This window comes from Echinops telfairi, unplaced genomic scaffold, assembly GCF_000313985.2.
Source record: "Echinops telfairi isolate 266 unplaced genomic scaffold, ASM31398v2 ScPeMD7_655;HRSCAF=1070, whole genome shotgun sequence".
Taxonomy (NCBI): domain Eukaryota; kingdom Metazoa; phylum Chordata; class Mammalia; order Afrosoricida; family Tenrecidae; genus Echinops; species Echinops telfairi.
In genome coordinates, this window is record NW_022104553.1 from 16,610,029 (window position 1) to 16,625,928 (window position 15,900).

Genomic DNA, 15,900 nt, shown 5'->3' on the forward strand with positions numbered 1-15,900 from the left:
AGTGAGTGAGTGAGTGAGTGAGTGAGTGAGTGAGACAGTGAGTGAGTGAGACAGTGAGTGAGTGAGTGAGTGAGTGAGACAGTGAGTGGGTGAGTGAGTGAGTGAGTGGGTGGGTGAGTGAGTGAGTGAGTGAGTGGGTGAGTTAGTGAGTGGGTGAGTGAATGAGTGAGTGAGTGAGTGAGTAGGTGAGTGAGTGAATGGGTGGGTGAGTTTTCATTTCTTAAATTGTTTTCCCCATGTGCCTACAACCTCCCTGTAACAAGACAGCAAGGGAAAATGAGTGGAGAATCTTATTTGCAGTCTAATCTTGAGCTGGACCGGAGCTTTAAAAGATGTTTCCGTGTGATCCAGAGTTTAGGAGTCAAACCATGCTCGACACTGGGAGTCAGGATGTTCTTGCTGCTGGAGGGCTGCCCTGTGCGCCCAGCGCGTGCAGTAGCACGGCCAGCAGCACCTCACCTCCCTTTGGTTCGACAATGTAAGCAACAGTCTGTGGCAGGCCAAAGTTAACCCCGCTGAGAACCACTGGTCCAATCTAATCTCCTCAGACTTGTGGTGTAGGCTAACTGAAATGTTTCTCTAAAATTAAGATGCTGTCATGGAGAGAGTGTAATGTTTGTGTCAAATATTAATCTTAAAAGTCTTTTCACATACTCAATCCATGGTGTCTTGCCTGATGAAAGAATCGTCACCAGTTTCATGGCTTTGGGTGTCGATCTTTAGACCTGACCACATTTTATCTTTTCCTACTTGGTACTAAGTCCAGGAGCTGCTGCTGCTGCTGTTGTTGTTGTTGTTGTTTTAGAAGCCATCAGCTCAGTTCCAACCCCTAGCAATCCCATGTACAACAGAATGCACACTGCCCAGTCCTGAGCCCTTGGGTGCTGTAAACAGTTAAGTGATCAATCACTAACCAAAAGTTTGGTGTTTTCAAGCCACCTGGCAGTCCCTCATAAGAAAGTCCTGGTGATTTTCTTTTTAAAAGATCACCCCCTTAAAAACCACCTTCTGCGCCAACACACACGGTTTCCATGGTTGACGGCGATGGATTTGGATTTGCCATTTTGTTTGTTTGATTGGTTTTACATAAAGCCTGATTCCATAACAATTGCTCTTGAAAAAAGACTTTACTATGATATACTTCTCAATATGAAAATGGCTAGTCAAATGTAAATGCCCACTGGCTAATTACCATTTCCTCCCTCCATGTAGTCAAATAAGGAGCCTTCTCTATTGGAAAGACTTTTGCTCTCTGCTCCACACCAAAGTCCTCCGGGAGCTGGAAATTTCTAACAGCTGTCTTGATGATATTTTTGAAAGGATTCTTACTAAAGCACTGATGCATCCCAACTGTCAACTTCAAACACTCAGGTAGTATCAATGTCTGTCTCCTCCTTCAAGGTATCCCTGGGTGCAGCAGGACGCTTCTCCTTCTCCTCCGTTGGGGACAGCATACAAGACAGTGTCCCCACAGGATAAAAGTAATACCAGGTTCAGGAATTAAATAGGCGACTATCTGAAATGGAGAGGGAAGAACGTACTAATATCCTTGTTAATGTCTCCAGAAAAGAAAACGGATTCACAAGCCCCATTCCCTGATAGAATGATCGGCCATTTGAGACCACAAGGGTCATATTTACCCAAGGCTGAAGTGGAAAGGTTTAGGCAAGAAGGAGAACTGGAAATGGGAAACAGAGGGGAGAATCGTATAAGCGATAGGATCGAAGGGATTGCAGTAGATGAGTGGATGCCAACTCATAGTGACCCCACGGGACCGGGGAGAGCTGCCCCTGTGGGTTTCTGAGAACGTCACTCTTTGGGAAAGCAGAAAGCTTCATTGTCCTGTGGACCTGCTGGTGGTTTAAACAGCTGCCATTGGCAGCCCAATACACTAGACCACCGGGGCTCCTCTTGGTTACCAAAGTCAGTGTGAATGGGGTTTATAAAAAAATCTAGTGGTGCAATGATTAAGCTTTTGATAGCTGACCCAAACATTGGAAAGCCTGGTAGTTCAAACCCACAAGCTGTGCTTCGGGAGGGAAAAGATAGCAACCAGCTCTGGAAATACTGCTGTCTTGGGAGCTCTGTAAAACCTCAAAGTCCACGGTCATCGAGTGGACTGGGACTCATAGTGACCCACAGGACCGAGCAGAGCGGCCCCTGTGAGTTTGGGAACTGCGCTGTCTGAGAATTCTGTGAGCCGGAATGGGCGTGTGGCATGGGTTTATTGGGTGAGAAACCGTTCTAGAGCAGGGAGAACCTACGCTGGATGTGGCCAGGGGCTTGATCCATTTCCTACACGGGGGGGGGGGCTTCAAAAGTTCATGGAGCAACAACATTGAAATACAAGGGATTTTTTTCATAAAATGTTGAAGCCCCCTTGTATTAAATAAAGCTCATGTGTCTTATAAGCCTTGCTGCTTCTGGGGGACATTGGTCACGGAACACTGTTGTGCCACCAAGTCCTTTGCAGTGGATGGTGACTCTGTAGGACACAGTAGAACTGTGCACAACGGCATCCTCTCCCCTGTTCCACGGGTGGTCTGAGCACCTACAGCTCAATTTTCCACTCCCACGTCTAGAGGGAAAACGGACTGCCACGCCTTTCTCCCCAGGAGTGCCCAGCGAGTTTGAACTGGCAGCCTTTTGATAAGCAGTTGAGTGCTTTCAGCAACCCGCTACCAGGCCCCTCCGTTTATAGAGACGCTTGGTGCAAATATACTTAGGCTTATCAGGGACTTGGGTCTCTCCTGACCTTCTGCTCGGCCATCCTTCACGGGCCCCTAGTTCTTGTCCCCAAATGGAGGCCATGACAAAGCTATTGCCTTGAGTTTTCACTTTAACTTCACAGGGAATAATGAAAATCTCTGGGCATTATCTTTGATCCCCGTTTCTTTCACACCCCACACGCAGACCATTGGAAACTCCTCATTAAAAAAAAAGTTTTCATTGAAGGTTTACATCACAGTTTCGCTTCCCATTTCTCCCCAGATTGTTCCATGCGATAGACTGTGTTCTTCACCACGTTTGAGCCTCCTCCTCCTCCTCCTTTCCATTCTGGTGGCTCTATTACATTCATCTAGCTTCCCTACCCCTTACATACTCATCTCTCTTTAAAAGTAATTGCTTGGTCTCATATAGATTTTTGAAATATTTATGTTCAGGGGCGCGGTACTCACAGGTGACCCATTCTTTTGTGAGCCAGTCCTTTAAGTAGGCGACCACAGGGGCTAGTTTCGGTTCAAGGTTTAAAGAGTGTCTCGGAATCCGTTTTAGTTTTACAGTGAACCCTCGTTTATCGCGGTTAATCGGTTCTAGACCCTACCGTGATCAATGAAATTCCGCGAAGTAGGATTCCTTACTTGTAAATCAAATATTTTCGTAGTTAGAGCATAGAGGACATGAAAAAACACCCTTTAGTCACCATTACACTCGTATTACCCAATTTATTAAACGAAAAAGGGAAAATACAGTAAAACATTTTGGACGTTACAATTATCATTTATTATTATATTATTTATGGCATCAAGCGTGTACAGTATGAGCCCATCAGTGGCAGTAATGACAGAGCATGCGCTGTTACGCAAGAACCGCGATAGAGTGAAGCCGCGGAAGTCGTAGCGCGAAGTGGCGAGGATTCACTGTACAGTCATAACCCGTCAAGCCAGTCTGGACTTTTTAAGAATTTACAGTCCTGATCCACATTTCCCCTTTCCCATTCTATAAGGATTCATTCACTAGAGTCCTCACCAGAGGGTCCGTCTGGTCCTGCCTGGGGCAGATGAGGCAGCAGGGCCGTGGTTTATGTGAAGAGTCCTATAGATGACTTTCTTCCGAATCTGACCTCATCCTTACTTTTTGGTTCCATACGCAAAGAGACCATTCGTTTGTGTGTTCGCTGACTGTTTACAAAGCCTTTGAGGCCCCAGACGCTACACACTAAAGTAGGATATTGAATGTGAACTTTGTGCCAATTGACTGCGTAACTCCTAATTCTGGAAAACATCCCAAGCCGTAACCACTTTACGCATGTTCTGAACCGTTACTGATGTGACCTACGTCTCCATCTCCTGTTTGGACATCTGTAGAATCTTCCTGCCTGATCTCACTGTGAGACTAGAACAAGGTCCCTCGGAGGAACTCTTTAAGGAAAACCAAGGCAGTAGCGTATGATAATGACCCAGTGTGATGCCTTCCGTCGTATACAAAGTGTTGTAAATCCTGACCCTAGCCCTGTGGATGCAATCCCCTTTGGGAACAAGAGTTTTCTCTGTTATGCAGCTTGAGGTTATATCCAGTGTTGGGTGTGTCTGAAGCCAGACATTTGGGAAAATAAGACAAAACTGTTTCTGGTGAAGGCTCATACATCGCTGGTAGGTTTCCATTCACTGGTTTTTCTCCAAGTTGTCAGTGATATTGTTTACATTTCTCCCAGTGCATGCTAACCCATCACATTTGAGATAGAAAAGAACAGGTTAGACAAGGAAGCACCATTTGCACCACAGTGTAAAGATCACTCACCAAGGAATGCCACCAGAGCTAGAGAAATGGTGAAGGTAATCTTCGCCAGAACAGAGCCTTCCCCTAGAGCTGGTGCCAGGAATTCAGGCTGCTAGCCTCCTGAGCTGAGTATACAAAAGCCTGTCCGATAAGGCTGTGTTTCTCTTACGGCAACACTAGACAACTAAGCCCCTCAGAGGTTATCTTTAAGGTGACAGGCTAGCATGGGCAGTCTCAGGGGACCGGGAGGAACCTGGCTGGGGACCTCCGTGTCTTTGCTGGACATCCAGGTGTGTGCGGATGAGATCACATCAAAACTCTGCCAACCTGTTCTGCGGTGAACGCGAAATAACGAACAAGATGTGCACACTCTCATGTGACTTTCATGTCTAAACTTGCCTACCATTTTATGTTTGGAACCGCTGGACAACACAAGTAGGTCAGCATGCAATCACTAGCTGAAAGGTTGAGGGTTCAAACCCACCCAGAACTTCCCCCAGAAACCAGGGCCAGCAATCAGCTTTTGAAAGCGCACAGCCTTGGAAGGAGCCTGTGCCCCGTTTTACTCTGCACTCAACGGGCTCCCGTTGAATCGGAATGCACTGACCAGCAACTAGCAACCGATTTTGTGTTTTGCAGGCTGGCGCATCTCACTACCGATGTCTTCTGTGAAGGCTTGCTCAAGGCTACCCCTCATAACAAGAATCTAAAACACTTGATCCTGACTTGTATGCTTATTTCCCCAAAGATGGTTTCACTTCTGCAAGAGGTCCTGGCCCATCCAACGAGCAAAATACAGCACCTGAGGTATGTGAATGCTGTCTGAGTATGGAGTGGGCCTGCAGGGAGGGCTGGGTACTGGTGTATAAACTACTGATTCGGTGCCATGCAGTCGATCCCGGGGCATGGGGCCCCCGGTGCATCATGGTAGAATCCTGCTCCATAGGATGTTCAGTGACTGGCTCCTTAGAAGTGGATAGCGAGGCCTCCTTCCAAGGCACTTCTTGGAGGAGTTCCGTCTCCAACTTTCGGCTTAGGCAAGTGCATTACCTGTTTATACCACCCAGGGATCCAGTTGCATGTGGAGATGCCCTTTTAGATACCAGTGCCTGTTACTTCCCCTTGGTGTGCCCCTCGTTTCGTGGGAGATTCTGAGCCCATCACTTATTTCTCTCTCCAGCATTCGTCCTGTTGTTTTCTACAGTCGCCATTTTTTAAAATAGGGAGGCTCCTTCCTGTAATGGGTCTTATTTCCTTGAACTATACTCCCTGAATGACCTAGTCCCTCGGCTCCTCGTCAGGCAGCAGACTACCCTTCTCAGACTGTAGCAGAACACTGCCTAATAGAAAGACGAGGGAGCTTCGTGGGAAAATCCCACGATTCCCCTCCCCACCACGCCCCTTAGTGTGGTGATGCCGTGTCTGTAGAATAGGATGGCTCTGTACGTTTTTCAAGGTCGTGATCTTTGGGAAGTAGATCTCCAGGTCTTCCTTTTGAAGGGCACTGGGTAACTTTGAACAGTCAACTTGTTGACTCGTGGTCCAGCACTTAGCCATTTGTGCCGCTCCGGGACTCCTTATGTGATGTTTTATGTAATCTTAAAGAGAATATATATATGTGTGTGTGTGTGTGTGTGTGTGTGTGTGTAGTTACATAATCTGTCAACTTGAAAGGGGGTGGAGTGTAGCCTGTCAAGCAGGTCACAGCCAATGAGGCCTCTGTGTGGGCATGGCCTTCTCCTGAAGATTCTGGGAACTCCTATCTCCTTCCCTGGAGGCGGCACATACTCTCTCTGCTTGTCTCCCTGTGAGACATTCCTGTTGACACGCCACATGGAGACACTCTGATGGCAGCCAGGGCCCTGAAGCCGGAAGAGCCACATGGAGACCTCTGCCAGTGCTGAGATGCTTCCACCACCACTGGATGCACAAGACTTCCCACCTACTGGCCTGTGATTGTCCTGCATTCAGCGTCATTGCATGTGTTGCGTGAGTCTGAAAAAGACTTTATAGACTGGTAGTGGACATGTGGGCTTATATTGGACTTGTGGACTTGATCTGGACTGGGTTGGGAGGCTTTCATAATACACAGTTATTTTGATATAAAGTTCTCTGTTGCACACATATGACTGTCTATGCATTTGTTTCTCAAGCCAACCGGACTGACACAATATATCATTTCAAAGAGAATGTATCCTATTAGAATAACCAGACAAGCAAACTCACGGCCACTGAGTCGCTGCTGATTCAAGGTGACCTTCCTGTGGGTTTCAGACTGTAACTGTTGACGGGAGTAGAAAGCTCAGTCTTTCTCCCTCGGAGCTGCTGGTGGTTTTGAACTACAGACCATGCAGATCAAAGCCAAATGCTTAACCACTACACCACCAGGGCGCCCTGTTATTCGGATAACAGGTTACCCTTCATGTTCCACTTTAATGCATTTCATTTAAAACCTCTTAAAATTTATATATAGTATTGGCCATCTAAGGAGTCCTGGTGGCGTTGTTGGGTAAGTGTGGGGCTGCTAACCACAAGGTCAGTAGTTCAAACTCACTAGTCACTCCAAGGAAGAAACATGAGTGTATTTGCTCCCACAGAAATTTACAACGTTGAAAACCCTGTATGGCATGGATTCCCAAACCTATTTGGCCTACCATCCCCTTTGCATGAAAAAATAATTTACTTGGCGCCCCCTGGGAATTCAAACAAACAAACTGATGCTATGACCCACAATCCAGGATCAAGTGTAGCTATCTGATTTTGCAGCTCCACCCACCCCCACCATCCTTCCAGTGCCCCCTCCCCCCAGCGCAGGTATTGCCCACTCCAGGAAATACTGCTATATTGCTAGGGTGCCTAGGGGTCAGAATTTGCAGTGCGCGTGGCAGTGGGTCTTAAGAGTTCAAAGAATGTAAGGTTGATTGGTTTTTGTTTGGAATGATCAACTGTGTTTTCATTCAATTTTCCCGCAAACTTTTTGAAGTCCCTTTGTGTGGTGGGAGAGACTATCATTTAAAACTGTCCAATAGCCACATTTAAAATAAAAAAAAAAAAGCAAAGGAAGTGGGTGAAATTCGCTTTAATATATCTTAACTCAATCATTCTATTTAACTCGGCTTGGCCCTGAAGTCACTTGCCTAGCCCCTTTAACAAAAACCCAGCTATATGTAATTTCTATTTTAAGAGTAACCATTCATGAAATTTAGAATTCTCTTAGGTCATGAAAATGTCCGATGTGTTTGTCTGCTAGCCACAACAGTGGATATTCCAGCCCAGCCAGAGGAACTTAGAGAAAGACTGGTAGTCCCCTTCTGAGAAACAGGCCATTAAAATCCCAATCACGCGGCAGCTCTATGCTGTCGCAAAGGATCGCCATGAGCCTGAGATGCTCTGCATTGAGATTTCATAGCCTCTCCCACCCCTTTCAGTCTTGAAGACCCAGGGTGCATTTTTCAGTCATAGCACATCTTCAGAAAGCTAACTTTGGAAATACTACTGGTCTCTTGGTTTCATGAATTTTACAATAGAAAGTCAAACCAAAATGTTAAAATATGTACTTAGGGGTTTCGAGCAACCAAATCAAATCCAGTCTTTCATTTGCGTAAATGAAAATCAACGACAATGGAGTTCAGTCGCACGAGTTGTGTTTCAAATACTCAGTAGACACTCGTGATTACTGGCTTCCATACTGGAGAGCGAGACTATGTCTTGTCAAGAAGTCTCTGGGTGGCGCAAATAGTCACTTGCTCAACCACTCGCTCCAAGATTGATGCTTCTAACCCATCCAGAAGAGCTTTGGAAGGTAAGTCTGGCCATTTGTTTCCACAAGGTGTCAGCCTTGAAAACCCTGTGGCACTGCACACACACGGGGTTGTCATGAGCGAGAATCGACCAGACAGCTGCTGGTTTACTTCGGTTTTGGTGTATAGGGCAAGATTTTAAAAAATCCTTTTCCATCGGAAGTGCTAAGTGGACTTACTTGGGTAAGGCCGATTTTATTCATAAGACTACTTTGACCAAACAATAGTTTAGCTTTTTAAACAAAGAACACCTGCCTTGAACACTGTGCTCTTTGAAGAACAATCTTTCTGGGATCAAATTGACCATCACAACTAGCCGGGAAACTTGGAGAACAGGAGCTTGTCAGCGGGGGGAGGAGCGATTAGGGAAAGCGTGAACATGTTTGCCAGATGTGGAGATTGTAACAAATGGCAATGAATACTCATCGAGAGATTGGCCGAGTTGGTCTATGTTCTGCTCTGTCTATTCCAACACAAACTAGTTTATTTGCTTTTTATAAAGGAGAATGTACAAGTTAACTTTATCTGAATTTGTCTCACAGCTTGATAAAATGCGATGTGAACTTGAGTGAGTGGAGAGGGATCTCCTCTCTCCTCAGCAGCGCCAGGAACCTGAAAAAACTGACATTATCCAACAACCAACTGAGCACCCAGGTGGTGGATATCCTCTGTGAAGCTTTGCTCCAATCGGGCTGTGCTCTGGAATCACTGGTGTAAGTTGACGTGGGCAAGCCCGCTCTGTAGACACTGGGGTACAGTTGGAACATCTTAGTCATACAGTCGAGAAGAAACGAGGCTTGCAGGTGAGGAGGGGTGGGGTGGGGGGTGGAATTACCACACAGCATAACATGTGAAGACACTGTGTGTAGAATCTGGTCTGAGATCAGATTGAGTGACAACTAACAGCATAGGGTTGACGAACGATAGTTAGGTTTTCTCAGCCTCTATCGCACAATCTAGAGAATAGGAGCATCCCAAGACCAGCATCGTGGGTTTGAAGAGAATGAAAGACAGAATTAGGATGGGTCTATGGAGTTCCTGGGGAGGACAAATGGTTAAGCCCTTGACTGCTGGCGGAAGGGTAGGTGGTTGGAATACACCTAGAAGTACTTCCCCCCAAAAAGGCTTAGAGATCTGTTGCCCAAAGGCCACGCTCTTGAAGGCCCTGTGGAGCGCAGGTCTACTCTGCGCCCGAGATGAGTCTGACGCACGACGCCACCAGCAGACACTGACCGCACACTCACTGTCGCGAAGTTGATGCGCGGAGACCCGATAGGACAGAGTAGAACCGCCCCTGTGGTCTTCTGAGACTGTAACTCTTTACAGGAGTAGAAAGCCTCCTCGTTCTCCTGTAGAGCAGCCAGTGGTTTTGAACAACTGGCCTTGTGGTTAACACCCCAGTGCGTAACTCATTACACGACCAGGGCTCTTCAACTAGCAACAAGGAACTTCCCAAGCAATCCTTGGAAGAACTAGCAGCCATACTAGATGTTTAGGGAACAAGGACCGAATGGTCTCCTCGACAGAACCCGCTGGTCTGTAGCGAGCTAGGTCTTCCAGCGATAACACCATAGGGACAGAGTTTGAACATGGACAGAAGCATTAGAGTCCATGGTAGATGGGGGTGAGTGAATGAATTGTGTTCCTGACTTGGGACTTTTTCTGTATTTGTGATCCTGTGCAGGTTATTCTACTGTGGTCTCACTAAAGCCTACTGTAGCTCCATTGGGACAGTTCTTTTGCTCAACAGAACCTTAAAACATCTGAACTTGAGTGTGAATTACCTACAAGACCGTGGTGTGCTGGTCTTATTTATTTCCCTGTTGGCACACACCAGTCAGCTACAGGAGCTGGAGTAAGTCTTGCCATTAGCTTCATGGGTGACCATCTCTTTACTGCGTGGGGATAGTGGAGTTGGCAACAGAGATGAGAATGTACTTCCATGATGTCCAGGTACACATAGTGGTGTGCCCAGGGCATAGAAACAAGCTCCTACAACATGCAGCTAGAGAGCCACCATCATCACCAGAACCAGTTGCCGTCGTACTGATTCCGACTCACGGAGACCCCGATGTAAGGCAGAGTCGAACCACACTCCATAAGGTCTTTGATTTGTTTTAGACCAAGTCCACTAGAGAAACAAAATCCAGAGACACTCATATATGTGTAAGAGAGAGCTTGATATCAAGAAGTAATTATATATCAAGCACACATCCCAGCCCAGTCTAGATCAAGTCCGTAAGTCTGATACCACTCCATAAATCCCTCTTTAGACTCACACAGCTACATGCAAGGATGCAGAATGCAGGAAGATCACAGGCCGGTGGGTGCAAAGTCTTGTGGATCCAGTGCCAGTGGAAGCATCACAGAGCAATGGCAGGTCTCAGCATGGCTTGTCAAAGGAAGGTGCAGGCAGAAAGAGAGAGAGGAGGTTCCCAGGATCCTCCTTATAAGAAGATCACACCCACAGGGAGGCACCATCAGGCTGTGACCTGACTGACAGCCTAGACTCCACCCCTACACTTTGTCAAGTTGACATTAAATTACGTAACTACCACACTTTTTGGGGGGAGTGCATATTTTTAGAAGTAGATTTACAGGTCTTCTGAGGCATCTTTAGGTGAGTTTGAATCATCCAACTGAACACCTAATGGTTTGTGCCTGAGACTCCCAGCATAACAGTAGGGTAAGCTTTGGCCAGGGGGTGCGGAGTAAATGTTCTGACAGAGAAGCAGCAAGTTTACAAAGTCCCTCAGACCTTCATTATAGCACAGGGAAGTGTGCCTACGCCTGTCCAGACTGGACGTACTCCGGAAAAGTTCTGTATGAGGAGACCCCAGAGCTTCCACACTGACCTGGATGGGGTGCATGTTGGTTGAGAATGGAACGTCTCCGGAGCTAGGCATCTTTCTCAGAAACTGGTCTGGTTGGGAAAGAGTACAAGTTGGCACAGTTTAGGGAGGTAGCCTTTTTTAAAAATAAAAAACACGTTTTATTAGCCCTTCCTCCACATGTCACACAGTCCAATAATTCAATCATAGTCAAGAAGAGCTGTACAATTATCCCCCACATTCAACTATAGAACATTTTGTTCTTCTCTGTAGTCATTGTTATTCATGTAATTTTTTTCTAATTGTGGCAACAGGAAGGTTGCCTTATCAAAGACACCTACCTGTGTGGGCCTTAGTCCAATGTTCCTCTGTTAACTAGTGTAATCAGGATGGGATGGCCCCTGACCAAAATCCTAGATGGAAGTAGGTAAAATGAGGATAGTAACCAACCTTGGGATCATTGTGTATGAAAGGCCATCACGCAAAGAGCCTAGAATACACATGGACACTTACTTACTCCAGCACTGCCCAGTGTCTTTAAAAGCGGGAGATCTAAACGCTTATATACAGATGAATGGATGACTAAAACAGGGCACCGGCATGAATTGGTACCCGCCCATAAAGAGAAATGAAGCCCGGACCCTTCTTAGCACGACGTGGACAGACGTAGAAATCATGCTGAGCGAAGCAACCATAAGATGACAACTCCGTATGATTTCACTTACCTGAAGCAAGAATAGGTAGATGTATAGACACTAACGTTCATTAGCGGTTATCAGGGACAGGATGAAGAGAAAGGGGAGGAGTCGTGGACTAGGAAGTGGTGGGATTCTGTTCATGGTGATGGGAACTTGGCAATGGTTATGGGTGGTGATTGACTAGCATGATGCATGTAATCAATAGCACCTGAAAACAAACCCATGCCTAGAATAACGCCTGGTATCTTGTAGGCATGCTATAATGCTCATAATCCTGCCTTTGTCTTCCTTCCTCGTGAGCATCACGACAAGAGAGGTCCAAGAACACGCATCACATCACAGTAGGAGCCATTTGAGCCAGGTGGTCCTGACTGTAGATCATGTCCATCCTTTACAGGCTGTGTGGCTGTTTTTTCACCAGTTATGTCTGTCAAGAACTCTCCAAGGTCATTACTAGTGCCAACCTGAGGAGCCTGGAACTTGGAAGCAACGATATAGGGGATGCAGGACTGTTGCTGTTGGGTGAGGCCTTGACACACCCAAATTGCAAGTTACAGAATCTCGGGTGGGTGTTTGATTCGGTGGGGGGAGGCAGGGCTAGTTGTTCTTCTGTTCTGTTTTGGAGGTGAGGGAGGCTTAAGAACGGGACACGTGCAAAATGAAAGTGGGTTGTACCTTAGGCACAATGGTCTGCATGCCCAAGGCTTCTTCCTTGGGCTGTAAATTACTTCATCCAGCACTATTGAGGAGGTAGGCATTTGAAGTCTAGCTAGTTTATGCCCAGCTGGTCTGCTTGCCATTTCCCCCAAGGAAGGGTCCTCCCTCACCGTTGCATATCCTTGCTGCAGGCTGGAGGAGTGTAAGCTGACTGGAACCAGCTGCCCAGTTCTTGCCTCTGTTCTCGTACGCAACAGAACACTAATGAAGCTCAATCTGATCGGAAATGAACTGGGTGAGGAGGGAACTGTGCGGCTCCTGGAGGCCTTGGGACACCCCGATTGTTTACTTCAGACAATTGGGTAAGTTGGGTGCTCTTTCGCATGATGATGCGTCCTTGGGTGGCATAAAGTGAAGGGCTTGGCTACTGACCCAAAGGTTGGCCGCTTAACTCCACTAAGAGTTGTCTCGGAAGAGGTATACCTCTGAAAGGTCGTTGAGAACCCCACGGAGCCTAGCTCGATTGTGAAACACAGCATCATCGGAGCCAGAACTGACTTGGTCAGGTAAAGTGAAATTCTGGGGTAGGAACTAGGGTGTGCAAGATGGTGATGCACCCCATGGCTGGCTGAACTTTGAAAGCTGAAAACACTCTCTCTCGCTGAAAGATTGAAAATGTATATAGAGAGCTTAAAACAGAATACATAGTCACTGCTGAGTAAATGGGGACTTTGTATATATTATATCTTATCAATTGTGGGTGACCAGCCTCCCCACAACTGAATGGGTCCAAGGAGGCAGTTGTGTAATTGAAGGATAAATTAAAGAACAACAGACAAGACATGCAAGGCTCCTCTTCCAATGGAGAGGAGAACCGAGAGAGGGAGTCATGCATTCTCTCACAAGCCTATGTAACCTCGGGCATGCAAGCCATGGTAAGCATATACGTAAAAGAAAGGGGTTGCATCAGAATAGTGGTTCTCAACCTTCCTAATGCCATGACCCTTTAATACAGTTCCTCATGTTGTGGTGACCCCACACACACACACCATAACATTATTTTCATTGCTACTTCATCACTGTCATTTTCCTACTGTGATGAATCGGGTGACCCCTGTGAAAGGGTGGTTCGGCCCCGAAAGGTGTCGCGACCCACAGGTTGAGAACCGCTATATTAAAGGCATACACTTAACAGGAGGGGGACGAGCTAGGGGTGTACACACAATAGGAAGGGGAGGTGCTAGAGGCACACGGGAGGTACATATGTAATAAGATGGGCGGGTTCTAAAGCGAGAATGGCAGTCCAGCCTTGGTCTTCTTCGAGCTGACTTGACTTTAAGTGTCCCCGGGCTCTTCTCGGGGGAACCATCTGTGATCCTTATCAGAAGGGTGTGTGCCATACTTTGGGTTAGGTGGTCTGACTGCTTTTGATGGCAGATAACCTTTAGGCAGGTAGCCTTTGAGCAGGTGACCTTGAAAGGTATAGTAAGCAACCACGTATTTGCAAACAGCACTTTAAAACTGGCATTATTATGGGGGGACGTCATGGGGAATAACTTTTACTCAGGAGAATGTGAGTGGGATGCCTCTCCAACCCACGATTGTGAGGACTCTTTCCTCCATGGGAATCCTGGCCTCTGAGGCTTCTTAGGTATGAGCATAGAAAACCATCCTCCTACACTCAGTTCCTGGTTCTTGGGTTCGTCCTACCTCCTGTTTTCCTCTGTGTGGTGGAGTAGCAGTCCATTGTGTGTAAAGCCCACGTTTTGTTTACCTGTTCATCTGTTGGTGGACATTTCTATTGCTACCTTTTCGACGACTGCACAAAATGCTGCAGTGAACATTGGTGTACAGGTTTGATGATCGCCTTCCCATTTCACTTCCTCTGGGTCTATCTACCGAAGGCGGGGGTTGCTAGGTCATATGCTAGTTCCGCGTTCTCCCTTTTGAGGAACCGTTTCCCAAGTGGCCGTTCCATTTCCTATCCAACAGCAATACACGATGAAGGTTTGAGTCTGTTCACCTTGTCAACACTGTTTTTCTTTGTATAAAAACTTTTTCTTTTCTTTACTGGCCTTCCCTTGTCCATCCCGGGCTCCATCTCCAGCTGGCCAACCATTGTGGGTTCTGGGACCTCTTCAAACGAGCCTGGGGCCAGAGAGAGAGAGGATGTATCCCCGACAGCCCTAGCCAGTCTTCTATAATCGTCCAAGACTGTAATCCTTAATGGGAATAGAAAGCCCCACCTTTCTCCCCGCTATAAAACACAGGTACCACTTGTGCACTGAACGGACATTTCCGTTTTGCCTCAGTGGGCTGCATCACCTGCCTTGGGAAACACTGCTGCGTGTCTCTGTGGGAGCCGACGCTCACCTCTCGGAATTGCAGAAGCCGGTGGTTTAGAACCCTCCGACTCATGATTGGTCGAGGAATACGCCCACGCTGGAGCCCAGCTCCCAACTGACACCCTTACACACCTGCCACGCCGCAGAGCACCTCGACCCCAGCAGTTGGCACACGTAATGACCCATTGCACAAGGAGAAGCTGTGAAGGCACACCGAGTCCCTGCATAGGAACTGAGGCGAGAAAGATAGAGGGCGAACCAGATACCCCATCTGTTTACTGTTGATATTGAGTAGAGCAAGCATATCCATAGGTTCAAAATGCCATAGAGAATGACCTCAATTCACAATGGCCTCAAGGAGAGCCAAGTTTGGGACCCAGGCCTCCAACCACTCGGTCTCTCCAGACTTAGCTTCTCAGACCATTTAGAGCAGTGGTTCTCAATCTTCCTTTCATACAGTTCCTCGTGTTGTGGTGACGCCCAACCATACAATTATTTTTGTTGCTACTTCATTACTGTCACTTTGCTACTGTTATGAATCAGGCGACCCCTGTGAAAGGGTCGTTCGACCCCCAAAGGTGTCGTGATCCACATGTTGCTCCATATTTCAACTCACAGCTGCAGAGGCTGAGAAGGCTCACATTTCAGTCTTGACTCTTATCCTGGATCAAGTCTATCGAGTGGCTGATGGATGCAAGATGGGAGGTAAGATGGCAGACTTCTTCCTCCAAGATGTTGAGACTGACAACTACAGAGACACGGGAGTAATGACAGGGTTCTGTCTCAAATCCCAAAACCTTCAGGTCAGATGAAGGGTCCAGAACCTTTACAAAATCATTGTATTGGGGGCTTGTACAACTCATCACAATCCATCCCTTGTGTGAAGCCCATTTGGACATTTGTTGCCCTCATCATTCTCAAAACATTTGCTTTCTCCTTGAGCCCTTGGCGTCAGCTCCTCGTTTTTCCCCTCCCTCATGAACCCTTGATAATTTATAAATTATGATTATTTTGTCATGTCTTACACTATCCAACATCTCCTTTCATCCACTTTTCTGTTGTCCAGCCC

The 15,900-nt window shown here is 46.9% G+C and overlaps 1 protein-coding gene across 1 annotated transcript in view; it reads left to right on the forward strand.

Annotated features, from left to right (window-relative positions):
* Positions 1-15,900, forward strand: part of NLRP11 (NLR family pyrin domain containing 11) — a 24,145-nt gene that overhangs the window by 6,389 nt on the left and 1,856 nt on the right. Inside the window, exons 3-8 of the mRNA XM_045292377.1 lie at positions 1,213-1,371; positions 5,140-5,307; positions 8,843-9,013; positions 9,985-10,155; positions 12,227-12,394; positions 12,678-12,848. Of these exons, the coding sequence (XP_045148312.1) occupies positions 1,213-1,371; positions 5,140-5,307; positions 8,843-9,013; positions 9,985-10,155; positions 12,227-12,394; positions 12,678-12,848 (1,008 nt within the window). The remainder of the gene's footprint in view (positions 1-1,212; positions 1,372-5,139; positions 5,308-8,842; positions 9,014-9,984; positions 10,156-12,226; positions 12,395-12,677; positions 12,849-15,900) is intronic.